This window comes from Leopardus geoffroyi, chromosome E2, assembly GCF_018350155.1.
Source record: "Leopardus geoffroyi isolate Oge1 chromosome E2, O.geoffroyi_Oge1_pat1.0, whole genome shotgun sequence".
NCBI lineage: Eukaryota > Metazoa > Chordata > Mammalia > Carnivora > Felidae > Leopardus > Leopardus geoffroyi.
The window spans coordinates 15,477,814-15,496,103 of record NC_059335.1 but is presented as its reverse complement, the minus strand read 5'-3'; the positions used below and the strand labels follow the sequence as shown (position 1 = coordinate 15,496,103).

The following is an 18,290-nucleotide window of genomic DNA, read 5'->3' as shown; positions in this document are numbered from 1 at the left end:
GGTGGTCGTGATAAGAGAATTTGGGGCCGAGGGCTGGGGGACCCCTCGGGGAAGGGCATTCTGGGTGGTCCTCATCCTGACAGCCCTGCCCCCTCCCTAGGGGAGGCCTGTTGGTGGACGGCGCACCCGGCCTCCAAGCAGAGGTCGGAAGGAGAGAAGGTCCGCGTTGGGGACGACCTCATCCTCGTCAGCGTCTCCTCAGAGCGCTACCTGGTGAGCAATCCCGCCCCCCGGCATAGCTACTACTGCCCAGGGCTGGGGGTGCACGGGGTCCCCCGTCTCCCGGTCACTGATTTGCCAGCTCTCTGAACCCAGTGGTCGGACGCCTGATTCCTGTTTTCCCGACCTCTGACATCCATTTCTGGTCTTCCGGACCCCGCTGCCCAGTTTGATCTTGGTTTTCTGATCTGTGATCTCTGATTTTCTGTCCCCTGTCTGCCGGCTTCCACCTTTGGTTTCCGGCCTCTGACTCCGGACTATTCTCACCCACCGTCTCTGACCGCCACCTCCCGGCTGCCCCCAGCACCTGTCAACGGCCAGCGGGGAGCTCCAGGTGGACGCCTCCTTCATGCAGACACTGTGGAACATGAACCCCATCTGCTCTGGCTGCGAAGAGGGTGAGGGTCCCAGACCTCCTGTCCCTAAACGGAGACCCCCAGAACAGACCTCCCACCTTGCCCCTCAAACATGTCCATACTGACCCCAAATCCAGAACCCTGGAGTTCAGACTCTAAACCCCACACTCAGTATCAGACACCCAAATTTAGACACCAAAACTCACATGCCCCACTCAAGGTCCTGGAGGGCAGACCCTTAAACTCAGATCCAAAGCTTAGAGCACCGCATTTGGAACTTAGCCCTCAGATCCGCAGGCCTTAGAAGGCAAATACAGACGGAGACCTCAGCTCCCCACACCCAGACCCCCACATTCAAACTCAGATATCCAAGCCAAGACCTCTAATTCCGACCCCAAATCTGAGCCAACTGACCTCAGATCTCCAAACTTTAACCTCAGACATCTAAAATCATCTTCCAAATTCTTCCCGTGCTAAGATCCCAAAGCATGACCCCAAAACTTTGACCCCAGCTCTTAACACCCAAACCCCACACCCAAGCTGAGACTCAAACCACAGATCCTGAAACTCAGGCCTTAATGTGAAACCCACCAACTTCTAACTCTGAAGCTTCTCCAACTCAGACTTCGAAACTGTCGACGATAACTTCAGACCCCGAACCTCAGAACTCAACCAAAAATCAACCTTCAAAGTTCAGACCCCAACCTCAGACCCAACCATCAAACCTCTAAACCCAGACCCCAAATCAAGACCTGACACTCAGAGCCCAATATCCAGAAATGTTAGACTTAAACCTCTGACCCCCAACCTCAGAAATCCAAACTCAGACCCACATTCCCCCCCCCCCCAACCTCAGCCCTGTATACCCAGACCCCCAAACTTAGATTTCCCACCTCGGACCCCAAATCTCATACCCCTGCTTCAGGACTCAAACTTAGCCCAAATCTCAGACTGCCACTTTAGATCCTAAAACTCAGATCCCCAACCTCCCACAGGGGAGAAGCAGGACCCCTGAACTCCACTTTGGCTCCCAGGCCTGTCCAGGGCTCCAGCCCTACAATGATCACTTTCCCTTGCTCCTTTCCAGGCTATGTGACCGGAGGCCACGTCCTTCGCCTCTTTCACGGACACATGGATGAGTGTCTTACCATTTCCCCCGCTGACAGCGAGGACCAGCGCAGGTCTGGGTTGGAGACAAGAGGCCCTGGGGTGTTGGGGCAGGAGGGGAAGGGTAAAAGCAGGCTCGGGGCGCCCGGACCCTATGGGTGGGGTTGGGGATCATATTCTGGGAGGAGGGCGACTGAACCCCTGACCTCACTCTCTCCCGTGTGCCCAGACTCGTCCACTACGAGGGGGGATCTGTGTGCACCCACGCCCGCTCCCTCTGGAGACTGGAGCCACTGAGAATCAGGTGGGAGGGGCTGGGGTGGGGCTAATTGCTCCTGGGGGGCCTGGGAGGGGAGAGAGGGTCTTGAAGGAAGATCTGAGAAAGAAACTGGAGGATTTTGAGGGGAAATCTGGGGGCCCCAGAAGGTGATGAAGGTCTTCAGGGTCCCAGAGTCCTGGAGGAAAAGGACCTAGGGGAGGGTGGGCATTCCTGAGGAGAGATTGGGGATCCCGAGTAAAAGTGTGGGAGTAGAGGGAGAGAAAGTGGTGGGTCTGGGGAAACTGGGAGCACTGGGGAGCCCTGAGGAAGTTGTGAGGGCCTGAGATAGGACTGGGGTTCCCAAAGGAGGGCTAGGGGGTCCTAAGAAAGATTTGAGGGCCGCAAGGAAGGTTTGGGTCCCCCTGGAAGAAGGCTGGAGGTTTGGACCAAGACTGTGGTGTCCATGGGAGGACTGGGGGATCCTCTGACCCCCCGGCACCCTCACCCTTTGCAGCTGGAGTGGGAGCCACCTCCGCTGGGGCCAGCCTCTTCGTATCCGGCATGTTACCACTGGGCGGTACCTGGCGCTCACCGAGGACCAGGGCCTGATGGTGGTCGATGCCAGCAAGGCCCACACCAAGGCCACCTCCTTCTGCTTCCGCATCTCCAAGGTCGGTGGGGTCAGGGTGCCCTCCCTCACTTGGGGCCCCAAATCCGGCCCCAGCCTCCATTCTGCAGTCTCTCCCCGATTAAATGCGCAGGCAGAGGAGGCTGACCTCTGTCCCCTGCCCCTGCAGGAGAAGCTGGATACGGCCCCCAAGCGGGATGTGGACGGCATGGGTCCCCCTGAGATCAAGTATGGGGAGTCACTGTGCTTCGTGCAGCACGTGGCCTCAGGCCTGTGGCTCACCTATGCGGCCCCGGACCCCAAGGCCCTGAGGCTGGGCGTGCTCAAGAAGAAGGTGGGTGCCTGGCGAGGGGAAGGGGCAGGGGTGCCAGCAGGGGCAGGAAGGAGACCGAGGGGTGGTCATGCTTGAGCCTTCAGGAGTTTGAGGGTAGGACTGAGAGAAAGATGGGGACTCAAAGACAAACTGAGATTGAGAGAGGAAAAAGAAAGAGGGATAGATATACAGGGGGGAGAGAGAGAGGGAGAGGAGAAATGGGGTGGAAAGAATGAATAGAGTGAGGGAGAAGGAGAGAGAGAAGGGAGGGAGAGGGAGAGGGAGAAAGGGAGAAGGACAGGGAAAGAGAGAGAGGGAGAGAGAAACATAGAGACAGAGAAAAGCAGAGACAAAAAGACATGGAGACGGAAAAACAGAGAAAGATAGAGACAGAGAAGCAGAGATGGAAAAGACAAAAAGAGACAAAGATAGTGGCAAACAGACCAAGAATAGCATTCGGCAAATTATGGAGCGCCCCAGTTGTTCTAGATGTGTGTGTGGAAAAATAGATGAGATATACAGACCTGTCTCCTGCCCTTCCAGACTCAGACATGGTAAATAAACCACCTGTAATGAAGTATATAGCTTTCCAGCTAAAGAGTGGAAAAGCTACTCTGGGCAGAGAGCATGGCACGTGCAAAGGCCCTGAGGTTGGAATGAGGTTGATTTGTTGCAATAACAGAAAGAAGGTCCAGTTTGGCTGGAGCGCAGTGATTGAGGGACAAGTCTTGGAAGATAAGGACAGAGAGGAGATGGGAGCAGATCATGTGGGCCTTGTGGGCCATGGGGAGGGTCCCACCTTTTACTCCTAGTGAGATGGAACCCCAGTAGAGTTTTGAGCAGGCCAGGGAGGTGACCTGACTCAGGTTCCTTAGCTGCTCGTGGGAATAGATGAGTTTGGGGTAAGGCCCAGAGTTGGAGTAGGGAGCCCAGGGAGGCGACTGCTGCCATGGTCAAGTGGGAGAAAACAGTGGACAGGACCAGGGTGGGGAAGGTGGCAGATTATATTTGTAGCTTGAGGGCGGAGCCAACAGGATTTCCTGACAGACTGGATCTCGAGGTGAGAGGGTCAGGGGTCGAGGATGATGCCATGATTTTTGCCCTGAGCCACTGGAAGGATGGAAATGCCATTAACTGAGTCAGGGACAGCCAAGTGTCAGCAGCTCAGGATGACAGGGATCCAATGTGTAGAACAGAGCCCCTCGATAAAGAGAATGAGTGGGAAGACTAGGGAGATGCTCGTTTCAAAAAAACGAAGCTTGTAGTTGGATACCTGAGCAGAGGATATAGCAATGGGCCTGGTCCGAGGGGGGTAGTGGGAGCCGTCAGCGGTGGGTGGTATTTACAGCCACAGGACTGGACAAGGCGCTCAGAGGTCAGCTCAGGAGAAAGCTGGAAGATGGTCTCATCTTACAGAGAAGCTTTCAGGCATTCAGCCTAGGACATGTTAAGTGAGGGTGTCATTACACCTTTCTGGTGGGAGGGTGTTAAGTCAGCAGTAGATATGGGTGGAAAGGGTCTGGCCTGGAGACAGACAGATAGACAGGACAGTCAGAGAGGGCGACACAAATACAGAATCAAAGGCGGATAGAGACAGAAGGCAGAGAGAGATGGAGATACAGACAGAGTGGGAAAGACAGGGAGAAAGAGACAAAGCATGGGGTAGTGATGTGAGACGTAGGGAGAGAAACAAAGACAGAAACAAAGAGGGGCAGGGAGATGGAGCCAGAGGCAGAGGGGAGACGGGGGGATGGGGGCGGGTGGGGGGACAGAGAATAAGAGTCAGATGAAGAGGGATAGAAGGGGGTGTCTGGCAGAGAGATTCAGTGGAGGATGGGGGCAGCTTTGGGGCTAGAATCTGGATGGAGATCTGGGGGCAGATGATCCGTCCTTGGTGATGGGCCCACTCCTGACCTCTCTGCCCACCCCCCCCACGCTGCCAGGCCATGCTGCACCAGGAAGGCCATATGGACGACGCCTTGTCACTGACTCGCTGCCAGCAGGAGGAGTCCCAGGCTGCCCGCATGATTTACAGCACCGCTGGCCTGTACAACCAGTTCATCAAGTGAGCCACCTGCCCACTCTGCCCCCCCCCCGCCCCCTGCGGGGCCACGCCTTGACCCCCAGGCTCCCCGTGGTCATACACCTGACCCCTCTAATCCCACCTCTGACTTCCACACCCCTAACATACACAGGATCCCTAACCTCTAAACCTCTGACTTCTGTACACTTGACCCCTAATCTGACCTTGACAACCATGATTTTGACTTCACATCCCTGATCACCCCTGATACCCAGATCCTTGATCCTGGACCTCCCCAGCCCTGACACCTGCTTCCACCCACCCCCCTGTGCTTACACAGGAGAGAGTCCCAGTCCTAGCTCTGTCGCTGGCCACTGTGTGGCCTCAGGCCAATATCTGTCTGTCTCCGAGTCTCAGTCTCCCCCTCTGTAGAATAGGTGTGTCTGTAAGAGTCCTTTGGGGGCAGGGGGTAGGACTCGCGAGCGCCTCAATGATAGTCAGCGCTCGGGGCTCCTGGCTGACAGGTGCGCCGTCCCCACAGGGGCCTGGACAGCTTCAGCGGGAAGCCGCGGGGCTCGGGGCCGCCAGCTGGCACAGCGCTGCCCATCGAGGGCGTCATCCTGAGCCTGCAGGACCTCATCGGCTACTTCGAGCCGCCCTCCGAGGAGCTGCAGCACGAGGAGAAGCAGAGCAAGCTACGCAGCCTGCGCAACCGCCAGAGCCTCTTCCAGGAGGAGGTGGGGCCGTGGCGAGGGCGGGGCGGGGCCTGTGGACGCGGGGGCGGAGCCTGAGGGAAGGGTGGGGCCGCAGCGAGGTTGGGGCGGGGCGGGGCGGAGCCTGAGGGACTTGAAGGCGTCTGTAGTGGTTTCAGAGCCGGCGGGGCCTGTATAAACGGGGCGGGGCCGCAGGCTTTCGGGGAACAAGTGAGGGGGCGGGCCTTGAGGAGAATTTGGGGTGGTGGGCGGGGCCTTGAGGGAAAGGCAGGGCGTTTGTCAGAGCAGGGGCGGTGCGGGTGGGAGCGAGTTGCGACCGGAGCGAAGCGGGTGGGGCAGGCCTGTTCCCTTACCCCGGAGTGGGGCGGGGCCTAAGCGCAGGTCTGTGCCGAGGCGAAGCCTGTAGAAGCGGCCAGGCCTGGGAAGAAGTCTGAGGATGAGGCTGCGGGACTCGGGAATGGGTGGGGGGGGGGGGGATGGTGTCTATGGGGGCTCGGCCCGCAGTTGGGAGGACTGAACCAGAATGGGGCATGGGAGGAGGGGCAAGGCCAGAGGTGGGTTTTGGGGCGTCAGGGAGGGTCCTCTGCTGGCGTCAGGAGCTGGGGGGGTCCGTGTGTTCTGAGAGCAAGAAGGGAAGAGATGTGGAGCGGGCTCCGCCCAACAGGGGGTCAGAGTGAGGGGGACCGCACGGGGTGGGAGGAGGGGACTGGACAAAGGCCCGGAGGTCTGATGTCCCCACCGGGTGATAGGGGAGCATGTTCGTTTAAAGGCTAACAACTGACCCTCCTCCTCTCCAGGGACTCCCCAATCTGATCCAAAAGTGATAATAGTAACAATAACGAAACTTATTTGTGGAGTGGAATTAGTATAGGCCAAACGTTTAGAACCGTGCCAGCACGTAGCAGATGATATATAGGTGTTAGTGGTTATTATTACTTTGAATTTGGCCTTTATTGTGTGCTAAAGGTGCTATATACATGACATCCTCCTGATAACCCCATGGGGGTTGTAATTCTCATATTACAGATGGATCACAGAAGCTCAGAGAGATTAAATAACAGCCATCTATCTCCCCAACAAATATGCCAAGGGGTACAGCTGTCAACAAAACAGACAAAAATCTCTGTCTTTCTGGAACTGACATGTGGGGAGGATAGATGATGATCAATAAAATAAGAAAATTACATGGTATATAAGATGATAAGTGCTGAGGAAAAAATAAAGGAGGGAAGTAGCAGGGAGTGCTGGGGTTGTTGCAACTTAAAATAGAGTGGTCTTGGGGTGCCTGGGTGGCTCAGCTGGTTAAGCATCCAACTATTCGTCTCGGCTCAGGTCATGATCTCACAGTTTGTGGGTTTGAGCCCCACCTCAGACTCCGTGCTGACAGTGCAGAGCCTGCTTGAGATTCTCTCTCCTTCTCTCTCTGCCCCTCCCTTGCTCGCTCTCTCTGTCCCGCTCTCAAAAATAAATAAACTTAAAAAAATTTTTTTTAAATCCTTAAAACAGAGTGATCAGTGGGCGCCTGGGTGGCTCAGTCAGTTGAGCGTCCAAACTCTTGATTTCCGCTCAGGTCACGATCTCAGGATCGTGGGATTGAGCCTAGCACTGAGCACCAAGTGTGGAGTCCGCTTGGGATTCTCGCTCTCCTTCTTTCTCTGCCCCTCCCCTGCTCACGCGTGCTCTCTCAAAATAAATAAATAAACTTAAAAGAAAAATAAAACAGGGGCACCTGGATGGCTCAGTGGGTTGAGCGCCTGACTCTTGGTTTCAGTTCAGGTCACCATCTCACGATTTCGTGGGTTCGAGTCCTGCGTCCAGCTCTTCACTGCCAGGGCAGAGCCTGCTTGGGATTCTCTGTCTCTTTCTCTCTGTCTCTCCCCCACTTGCACTGTCACTGTCTCTCTCAGAATAAATAAATTTAAAAAAAAAATAAATAAATAAAATAGACTGGTCAGGGAGGGGACCTGAGTGAAGAGAGGCAGCCACATGTACACCTGGGGGAGGGACAGAGAGGAGACAAAGGGGAGAGCAAGTTCACAGGGAGTGTGCTTGGCAGGTTCTAGAACCATGAGGAGGCCAGGGTGACTGGGACAGGGTGAGCTAGGGGCAGAGTGGGAGGAGATGAGGGCAGAGAGGTGACGAAGGCCAGGCTCTGGGTGAGGACTTTCACTTTGGGAGCCACAAGAGGGATAGGTTCCCTAAAATCACAACTAGTTAATGACGCAGCGACTCTGTGTGACTCCAACCGCCCTCTACCCCCGTGTGTTGCCTCTCTTACTAGTGATAGGGGCCCCCAGCATAGAGACACAGTGATTGTCACAGTAGCGCTATACGTAATGGCCAAAAGCTAGAAACAGCCCAAATGTCCACCACCAGCATGGATCTGCAAATGTCGCGTGTTCACACACACAGTGGATATGGGTACTAGTCCACCACGAAAATGAAGGGACGACAGCCACGCGAAACGGTGTTCTTGAACTTAAAACATAACACCCAGCAAGAGACTCCATGTCCAGAAGAATACTTATTGTGTATGCCAAGTTCAAAAACAGGCAAAACTCCATTAGACTGTTTACTGACGCATACATAGGCGGTAAAAATAGAAAAGCAAGGAGAGGATTTCTACAAAAGCCAGGACAGCGGTTATTCCTAGCAGAGAGGTTTGTGTGGTCAGGAGGGGCATCCAGGCGACTTCTGCGTGGCTGGGTCACGGTTACACAGGTGTTCTTTGTATCTGTTGAGCCATACACGTTTGATCTTTGGTGTGCACAGATCTGCCTTTGCAAATTTGCCTGCTTGCTAAAATCTATTTGTGACCCTCACATCAATACTTGCAGCATCTTCGTGGTCATTCGTGAACATGTGCAGAGTGGCAAAAAATTTGTGTCGGTGGCCCTCATGTTCCCGGCTGAGGCTGAACAGGGTGATGCTGCGCCTTCTTGTTTCGGCACTCGGCCTGTAAACAGGTGTCCTTTTCATGGTATATTTAGTGCCACATTTTCCACACACTGGTGTTTTTTTGTTGAGTTCGCTGTTTAAAGTGGCCCCCGAGTGTAGCGCTACCGTGCTGTCTAGTGCTCTCGAGAGCATGAGGCTGTGGTGGGCCTTATGGAGAAAATAAGGGGGGGGGGATATGCTTCATTTAGGAGGAGTTAGAGTGCTGTTGGCTGTGAATTTAATGTTAATGCATCAACAATATATATTAAATCAGTGTCTTTAAACGGACACACATATGTGCCAAGATTATGTATTGATTGACGAAAACGTGACTCAGAGCAACTTCCTGTGTTTTCCCCGGGAGAGGTGAGTGGTTCAGGATTTGCTAACTCCGTGTTCATGGTGACTTTATAGAACCTAACTACCGCGAATAACAAGAACTGACTGTATGTATTATTGTATGTGTATGTGCTTTTCTGTATGCCTTTTATAATTCACAATAAGAGAAGACAAAGTTTAAAATGTAAAACGCAAAAAAAAAAAAAAAAAAATCCTTCGGGTGGTTGGTGCGGAGAGTAAACTGAGCCAGTTAGGACCCAGAGTGGGATGCTTGGAGGTGGATAGGATGGAAAGAAAACTTCGGGAAGGAAAAGCACAGTCAGTCCTGATGGTTTTTTTTTTTTAATGTTTATTTTAATTTTGAGAGAGAGAGAGCACAAGCAAGGGAGGGGCAGAGAGAGAGGGAGACACAGAATCCGAAGTAGGCTCCAGGCTCTGAGCTGTCAGCACAGAGTCGGACGCGGGGCTTGAACCCACGAACCATGGGATCATGACCTGAACCAAAGTTGGACGCCTAATTGACTGAGCCACCCAGGGGCCGCAGTCCTGATGTTAATAAGGACGTATTATGTTGGGAACCGAGGCAGAGAGGACAAGGACGGATGTGGGGAGCTGAGGAGGAGAGGAGGGTGATGGGAGTGAACGGGAACGTGGAGCTAATGTTGTTGGATCTGGGAACATAGTTGCTGGTTGTTGAAGTTAAATGAATTAGCACATCCAAGAAGGGCAAGGAAGAGAGGGCCTGGGACTCCCATGGTGACCCGCCCGTTTTCCCCACCCTAGGGGATGCTCTCCCTGGTCCTGAACTGCATTGACCGCCTAAATGTCTACACCACGGCTGCCCACTTTGCCGAATTTGCAGGGGAGGAGGCAGCCGAGTCCTGGAAAGAGATTGTGAACCTGCTCTATGAACTCCTGGGTAAGGGGCCCGGTTCTGGCTTCCCCTAGAGCACCCCAGCTCCTCAGTGCCATGGGGTCTGACGCCTCTTTTCCACCCTCAGCCTCTCTGATCCGTGGCAATCGTACCAACTGTGCCCTCTTCTCCACCAACCTGGACTGGCTGGTCAGCAAGCTCGATCGGCTGGAGGCCTCCTCTGGTAGGAGAACCCAGGGGGAGGGGACAGGGGCTGGCACAGGGGAGGGCCGCAGTCACTCGCCTATCATTCTGCCACCTGCACAGGGATCCTGGAGGTGCTGTACTGTGTCCTGATTGAGAGTCCTGAGGTCCTGAATATCATCCAGGAGAACCACATCAAGTCCATCATCTCCCTCCTGGACAAGCACGGGAGGAACCACAAGGTTGGCGCCTCGCCCTGACCTCTCATCCCCTGAACTCTGAACGCTGACCTTTTCCCAGGGCCCCGGAATTCTCCACCTCCCTCACTCCCTTTCTCCTCCCCATCTTGTCTCTTACCTGGACTCCACTCCCACATGCTTCCATCTCAACACAAGGGTCTTAAGCTTACAGTTCTTAAATGGATTCTGGGCCACAGATGTGCTTCCTTAGATCTCTGCAACATTTTTATTTTTTAATTTCTGATTTTGTAGTCTTTAGGTGGGCTGCATATACGCCCTCCAGCTCGCCACAGGTCCTACCTGTTTCCGAGAGAGACAGAGAGACAGTGTGAGTGGGGGCGGGGCAGAGAGAGAGAGGGAGACGCAGACACAGGATCGAAGCAGGCTCCAGGCTCCGAGCTGTCAACCCAGAGCCCGACGCGGGGCTCGAACTCACAGACCACGAGATATGACTTGAGCCGAAGTCGGACGCTCAACCGACTGAGCCACCCAGGCACCCTGCCCCACTGAACAATTTCTAACCACCTCACATATGTACATTATCCACCTGGCACCCAAAGACACATGTGTGCAGCCCCTGCTGATCTAAAATCTCCTCCTGACCCTCCTGCTCTCACTAACCAACCTTTTCCCTCCTCCCTCTGACTCCTCACCTCCTACTCCAGTCCCTCCTTCCTTAACACTGCTGATGTCTTACCCCAGATCCTGCGGCCCCTGGCCTGACCTTTCTCTTTGACCCTTAACCTTCCTCTGTGAGCCCTGACCTCGCACTTCCACCACCTCCTTGCCCATCAAAATCTCCACCTCTTGTCCTGGCACATTATCCTTAACTTCTGACTTTCCACCCCGGATTCCCCTCCCTGGTGCTCTCACAACCTGACCTCTGACCTTGACCTCCAGGTGCTCGATGTGCTGTGTTCCCTCTGTGTGTGCAATGGCGTGGCCGTGCGCTCCAACCAAGATCTCATTACCGAGAACTTGCTCCCTGGCCGCGAGCTTCTGCTGCAGACAAGCCTCATCAACTATGTCACCAGGTCTGGCCCGTAACCCCTGACCCCAGCCTGACCTCACCCTGACCCCAGACCTCTTAACCCTTTCCCAGATCAGAGACTCCACACTCAGGTGGATGTCCCTTTCTCGGTCTCCTACCCCAAGACTTAACACCTGGTCCTCACAGATGTCCTCTCTTGCCCCAGCTCACCCCCGGCCCCCCCTCCTCTTGTCCTCTCTCCCTCTTCCATTTCTGCCTCTGTCTGTTCCTCTCTCTTTCTCTGTCTTTTTCTGCATTTGCTCCTTTTGCTATCTATCTCCTTCTGTATCTGTCTCTATTTCTCCTCCATTTCGTTTTCTCTGTCTCTCACCCATCTCTCTCTGTTTTTTGAGGTCTCTGTCTCTGCTTTCTCTCTCTCTGTCTCCATGTCTCTGCCTTCTGTTTTTCCTGTGTGTATCTCTCCTTCTCTTCTCCCTTCCCCCCCCCCCCGCAACAACCTGGCTTTGCTCCCCACCTCTCCCTCACCCCCTCTCCTGTCCCATCTTCCCTGCAGCATCCGCCCCAACATCTTTGTGGGCCGAGCAGAGGGCTCCACACAGTACGGCAAATGGTACTTTGAGGTGATGGTGGACGAGGTGGCTCCGTTCCTGACAGCTCAGGCCACCCACCTGCGGGTGGGCTGGGCCCTCACTGAGGGCTACAGCCCTTACCCCGGTGGCGGCGAGGGCTGGGGCGGCAACGGGGTCGGTGATGACCTCTATTCCTACGGATTTGATGGGCTGCACCTCTGGACAGGTACCTGACCCTTCTGGGGGCCCTCATCCCCGATCATTGGCCCCAGAGCTTCTCAGACTCTCACCATACACCTTAGGCTTCTTGGGATCTTGATCCCCACAAGAGGCCAAATTTTGACCTCTGATTCCTAATTTTCCAAGACCCCAACCCTAACGCTTCCAGAATCTTGCCCCCAACCTGCTTCCTCATAGTCTCCAGAACTCTGACCCCAGGAGATGTATGATCTCTGACCCAAGAGATCCTTGAAAACTGCCCAGATCATTATGACTTCTGACCTTTGACTTCCAGCCCCCAAGGGTTCCAGAATTCTAACTCCAGGATGACTGTAATCTCTGACTCCACAGCTCTCAAGACCCTAACCTCAGGGGAACCTTGACCTTCTCCCTTATCTCAGAGATCCAGGACCCTCCATGGGAACACTTGACCTTAGGGTTTCCAGGATCCAGATCCCATGAGATTCTCTAATATCTGCCTCTTGCCTCTTGAGACCATTAGACTCTGACCAGTGAGGTCTTAAGACCCCTGACTTTTGACTCTTCCCTGTGACCCTGGTGCAGGACACGTGGCACGCCCAGTGACTTCCCCAGGGCAGCACCTCCTGGCCCCTGAGGATGTCGTCAGCTGCTGCCTGGACCTCAGCGTGCCATCCATCTCCTTCCGAATCAATGGCTGTCCTGTGCAGGGCGTCTTTGAGGCCTTCAACCTGGATGGACTCTTCTTCCCTGTTGTCAGTTTCTCGGCTGGTGTCAAGTGAGGACTTGCCTTTGCCCCTTGCCAGGCCCCAGACCTGGGACTGTCCCAAGACACCTCCCCTGGTTACAACATGGCCTACCATAAGGCCAGGAGCCTACCCTCACTGGGCAGCCTACCCTCAGGACTGACTGGTCAGATCCCTACGAGAAGGTCCCAGTGATCTCTACATGGTTCCAAACACTTTAGTGTCCTCCCATTGATCCAGACCCTCCCAAAGACCTCAGCTTCTTCCCAACCCCATATCCTTCCGGCGACTTTCACGTGTCCTCCAAATTGCACAATGACCTTCTAATAACTCTTCCAGGGGTGCCTGGGTGGCTCAGTCGGTTGAGCGGCCGACTTCGGCTCAGGTCATGATCTCGTGGTCCGTGAGTTCGAGCCCCGCGTCGGGCTCTGTGCTGACAGTTCAGAGCCTGGAGCCTGTTTCGATTCTGTGTCTCCCTCTCTCTGACCCTCCCCCATTCATGCTCTGTCTCTCTCTGTCTCAAAAATAAATAAATGTTAAAAAAAAAAATTAAAAAAAAATAACTCTTCCAGTTAATTCCCAAATGATGTTAGACTCTCCCAATGACTCTATGTCGTTCCAGTGACCTCCAAATGACTCCAGAATCTGACAGCTCTCTTCCAATGACCCAGACCCTCCCAATGACCCCCCAAATTATCTTGGATTCTCCCAATGATTCCATGCTTTTAACCGCTTTTCAGTGATCCCAGCATCTCCCAGTGATCTTCTAATTACTCCATGATCCCCCAGTGACCATAATTCCTCAATATCCCCAGTTATTTCAAAGGTCTCTCAGTAACTCAGTCTTTTCCCAATGATCCCAAGCTCTGTAAAAAGCTTCCCAGTGTCCATTCAGTAGTGATTAGAGTTATCTCATAGTTACACCAGATTTTCCATGATTTCCGGATGACCTTCTTGGTCTCCCAGAAACCTTCCAGTATCCCCAAACATTCTATTGAGCCAAGGTCTCTTCCAGTGGATCTTTCTATGACCTTGCATTAACTCTCAATGAACCCACACTTTCCTTTTTTTTTTTTTTTTAATGTTTATTTATTTTAGAGAGAGAGAGCACAAGTGGGGAGGGGCATAGAGAGAGAGAGACAGAGGGAGACAGAGTCCAAAGCAGGCTCCAGGCTCTGAGCTGTCAGCACACAGCCTGACACAGGGCTCGAACTCACAAGCCGTGAGATCATGACCCAAGCTGAAGTTGGACGTTCAACCGACTGAGCCACCCAGATGCCCCCTCCTTTTTTGATTTTCCACTGATTCTCGTTGACCTCAGACATTCTCTTTGACCTTAAATGACCTCCATGACTCCATGGCTGCCCAGTGATCTTTCCCAGAACTTTCCACAGATCCCAGGATTGCTCCCTTACCCCCACTGAGCAGATGCTCCTTGTAATCTGCCTCACCAGTGACCCCACTCTCCCACTCAGGGTACGGTTCCTTCTTGGTGGCCGTCATGGCGAATTCAAGTTCCTCCCTCCACCTGGCTATGCCCCATGCCATGAAGCTGTGCTCCCTCGAGAGCGACTTCATCTGGAGCCCATCAAGGAGTATCGGCGGGAGGGGCCTCGAGGGCCCCACCTGGTGGGACCCAGCCGCTGCCTCTCACACACTGACTTTGTGCCCTGCCCTGTGGACACTGTCCAGGTACTGCCTGCCCTGCAAGGGTTTCCTGGTGAGACAAACTCCTTTAGGAGTCAGGGAGGTGGGGAGCTGATTTGGAAGCTGGGAATCTTGTTGTTTAACAACAGATTGGGAAGCTGAGGCAGAGTGGAGGCAAAGAACTCTCGGAAGACAGAATCCCACTTTCTGGGGGTCCTCACTATAGCCCCCTAAAGAAAGGACAATTATTAAAGTTTTTGGGTTTTTTTTTTTTTTTTGAGAGAGAACATGAGAGCATGTGCACACACACCAGGGAGGGTCAGAGAGAGTTCTGAGCAGGCTCTGTGCCCACAGCACAGAGCCCCATGTGGGGTTCGATCTCACAAACCGTGAGAACCATGACCTGAGCTGAAATCAAGAGTTGGATGCTCACCCGCCTGAGCCAACCAGGCGCCCCAAGAAAAGACTATTATTGCCCCTGATTTACAGTTGAGGAAAGTGAGACCCAGAGGAGTTAAGCAACCTATATAAGCCACACAGCTGATTTGAACCCATGTGCGGATTCCAAAGTTTGAGATCTTTTCCACTAGTCTGTTGGCATCCCTTCCATCTGGGCCTTCCCACTCCTCCTGTCCCAACTTGAACTCCCCACCCTCCCCCCCCCAAACATGTCCCTATCAGAGGCCACATAAATTGTGTTCAAGAGCCTGACCACGAGGGTCTGATTTTCTGTGTGTTACCGTACGTATGTGGCTTTACTTCTCTGTGCCTCAGTTTCCTCATCTGTGAGGAAAGGGGGATAACAACAGAACCTACCTTGTCTCACAGTTGTGGAGGTCAGATGAATTAATATCTGTGAAGCGCTCAGCACGGTCCTGAGTAAATAGGAAGGACTCAATACAGTTAGTGTTATCAGTAGCAATAGTGATATTATTTCATGGTGAACTAGCCATCCCCTGTAGCCAGGACAGAGCCTGGGCCCCCTTCTGGATGTCTCCCTCCTGCTCCCCCAGCTTCTCAGCCTCATGGGCTGTCCACTTGGCCTCCTGGACATCCCTCCCACCCCCTCTGCTTCCCCCCATGGCCTGCCCTGGTCCGAACCATCATTATCTCTTGTCTGTAGAACACTAACAACATAAATATTTATTATGCACCCACTGTGCACCAGGCACTTACATAAACTACGTAAGATTGAGTAGTTATCTGGATTATATCACTGAATCCTTATGAGGTAAGTATTGTTCCGATCCTCATCGTACAAAGAAGGAAAGAGACTCGCCCATTCATTCAGCAACCACTTTCCAAGCATCTCCTCTGAGCCTGGCTGTGGGATGGGCTGGGGAAGTGGTGGAAACTGAGGCAGCCCCAGGCCCTGTCCTCATGGAACAACCAGTCCAAAGGGGGAGAGAGTCCCAATTCCTAGATAATTCCTTAATTCCATGATTCGAAGTCCTTACTCAGCTGGGTGTCAACCCTGGGGTCAGGTGATGGTGATGAGCAGCAGGGCTCAGAATAGCAGGGAAAATCTGGGGGAACTGTCCAGGGCTCATACGTGTCCTTGGGAAGAGGGGTCATGGTGCAGCCTGGAAGGAACACAGGGATCTCATGAACGTTCCCTACCCCCAGATTGTCCTGCCTCCCCATCTGGAACGCATTCGGGAGAAGCTGGCAGAGAACATCCATGAACTCTGGGCGCTGACTCGCATCGAGCAGGGCTGGACCTATGGCCCGGTGAGGGGCCGCCTGCAGCATGAGGGACTCAGGCTAGACTTGCCATTGGGGGAGTGAGCAGGGAGGGGCCAGTGGTTGGGGGAAGGGACTTTAGGGCACTAGGGCGTCCTTGGGGTTCTTGTGGCAGAACTAAGGGCAGGAGGTCAGGGGCCACAGTCTGGGAGTGTTGGGGGGAGGGAAGGGACCCTGAAAGTTGACACTGGGGTTTCTCCAGGTTCGGGATGACAATAAGAGGCTGCACCCGTGTCTTGTGGACTTCCACAGCCTACCAGAGCCCGAGAGGAATTACAACCTGCAGATGTCGGGGGAGACGCTCAAGTGAGGGGGGTCGCAGGGAGCAGGGGCCTGGGACCGACTGCTGGTGAGGAGGAGGGCAAGGAGAGACAGGGATTGTGAAGCAGAGACAGACAGCTAGAGAGACTAGAGAGCTAGTCAGTAAAAGAGAGAGAGAGAGAGAGACGTGGAATCAGGGAAAGAAGTAAGTGGACAGGAAAAGATGGACACCGTCAAAGAGATACAGAGACAAAGAAGCAACGCCAGACAGGAGTCAGAGAGACAGAGACTGAGACAGAGGGATGGGGACAGACACCCAGAAAGTCAGAGCAAGAGATGTGAGAAACCGACAAGGGCGGGGGAGGAGGGAAGCCGGGCTGGGGGAGGGGAGGCCAGGGGCAGGAAGGCTGTGTGAGGTGACCCTGCCCTCCCACCCCGCCCCAGGACTCTGCTGGCACTGGGCTGCCACGTGGGCATGGCGGATGAGAAGGCGGAGGACAACCTCAAGAAGACCAAACTCCCCAAGACGTGAGTGTGGGTGGCCCGGGTCCCTCTGGGGAACAGAGTTGGGGGGGGCTGGGGATGACGTGATAAGGACTGGGCAGTTGAGGGGTCTTGTATGAGGCTGAGGTCAGAGACAAAGGGTCACAGGTTAGGGTGAAGGTCATAGGACAAGGGGTCAGGGCCTGGAGTCAGTGGTGAGTGTCCTGAGGAGGTGTCAGGATTATGGAGGCAGGAGTCCCAGAGGGACAGTGGGTGTGAGTCAGGACCCAAGGTCAAGGTCTGCCATGGAATCAGGGAAAATGAGAGAACAGAGGTAATTTCTCCAAGTCAGAGTCAAGGAGTCAATAGAAAGAGGTGAGAAACTGTTGGAGTCATAAGTGAGGGACCCTAAAATTATAGGTGAGAGGTCCTTGGGGATAGAGGTCAGTGTTCAGAGGTCAAGGACTCCAAAGCCAGGAATTTGAAGTGATAGAGTTCTGAGGTCAGCGGTAAGAAACCTCAAAGTTAGAAGTGAGAGGTCAGAGTTCCAGAGTTGAAGAGGAGGCTGCCAAAATCACAATGCAGGGGTCAGAGAGGCCAGAGGTCAGTGACATGAAAGCCCTTGCTAGGCTCACAGGATCCTGGGTAAAGAAGCCAAGTATCTCAAAGCTTATTCAACAGAGTCATAGAAGCCTGATGTCAGAGATCAAAGGTCAGCAATTCCAAAACTCAGAGCTCAGGATCATGGAATCCTGGAGCAGGGGTCAGAAGTCAGAGATCCCACTGAGCAGAGCCCAGGGGTGGAGGTGAGGGTCTCGTCTCACCAAGCCCTGCCACACCCACAGGTACATGATGAGCAATGGGTACAAGCCGGCGCCACTAGACCTGAGCCACGTGCGGCTGACACCGGCGCAGATGACGCTGGTGGACCGGCTGGCAGAGAATGGGCACAACGTGTGGGCACGAGACCGTGTGGCCCAGGGCTGGAGCTACAGCGCTGTGCAGGACATCCCAGCGCGCCGAAACCCTCGCCTCGTGCCCTATCGGCTGCTGGACGAGGCCACCAAGCGCAGCAACCGGGACAGCCTCTGCCAGGCCGTGCGCACCCTGCTGGGCTATGGCTACAACATTGAGCCGCCTGACCAGGAGCCCAGTGAGTGCAGACCTCAGGTCCCTGACCCTGACTCCTACCGTGATGCAGACCTCGTCCCTTGACCCTTGATTTCTGACCTGACTCAGCCCCTGAATAGGCTACATCTACCACATTGAGCCTTTCTGCACTCCATAACCTTGACCCTTACTCTGACCCCGACCCTGAACCCAATCTTGACCACTGACCTTCATCATACACAAGCCCTGCCTGGGCTATGGCTATAACACTGAGCTGCCAGGTCAGGAGCCCAGTGAGAACTATCCCTAATCCCTGACTCCAATTCCTGACCCCCAACACTGACTCCTAACC

At 54.1% G+C, this 18,290-nt stretch overlaps 1 protein-coding gene across 5 annotated transcripts in view; it reads left to right on the top strand.

Moving 5' to 3' along the window:
* The window catches only part of RYR1 (ryanodine receptor 1), a 119,170-nt gene that overhangs the window by 7,837 nt on the left and 93,043 nt on the right, over window positions 1-18,290 (top strand). For all 5 annotated transcript variants that reach the window (XM_045442449.1, XM_045442447.1, XM_045442450.1 and 2 more), the window contains 19 exons: window positions 101-213; window positions 524-617; window positions 1,663-1,756; window positions 1,912-1,986; window positions 2,456-2,612; window positions 2,739-2,903; window positions 4,826-4,947; window positions 5,447-5,642; window positions 9,678-9,813; window positions 9,896-9,991; window positions 10,075-10,193; window positions 11,091-11,224; window positions 11,735-11,976; window positions 12,534-12,726; window positions 14,170-14,386; window positions 15,968-16,072; window positions 16,287-16,390; window positions 16,790-16,873; window positions 17,674-17,981. In XM_045442449.1, the coding sequence (XP_045298405.1) occupies window positions 101-213; window positions 524-617; window positions 1,663-1,756; window positions 1,912-1,986; window positions 2,456-2,612; window positions 2,739-2,903; window positions 4,826-4,947; window positions 5,447-5,642; window positions 9,678-9,813; window positions 9,896-9,991; window positions 10,075-10,193; window positions 11,091-11,224; window positions 11,735-11,976; window positions 12,534-12,726; window positions 14,170-14,386; window positions 15,968-16,072; window positions 16,287-16,390; window positions 16,790-16,873; window positions 17,674-17,981 (2,754 nt within the window). The remainder of the gene's footprint in view (window positions 1-100; window positions 214-523; window positions 618-1,662; window positions 1,757-1,911; window positions 1,987-2,455; window positions 2,613-2,738; window positions 2,904-4,825; window positions 4,948-5,446; window positions 5,643-9,677; window positions 9,814-9,895; window positions 9,992-10,074; window positions 10,194-11,090; window positions 11,225-11,734; window positions 11,977-12,533; window positions 12,727-14,169; window positions 14,387-15,967; window positions 16,073-16,286; window positions 16,391-16,789; window positions 16,874-17,673; window positions 17,982-18,290) is intronic.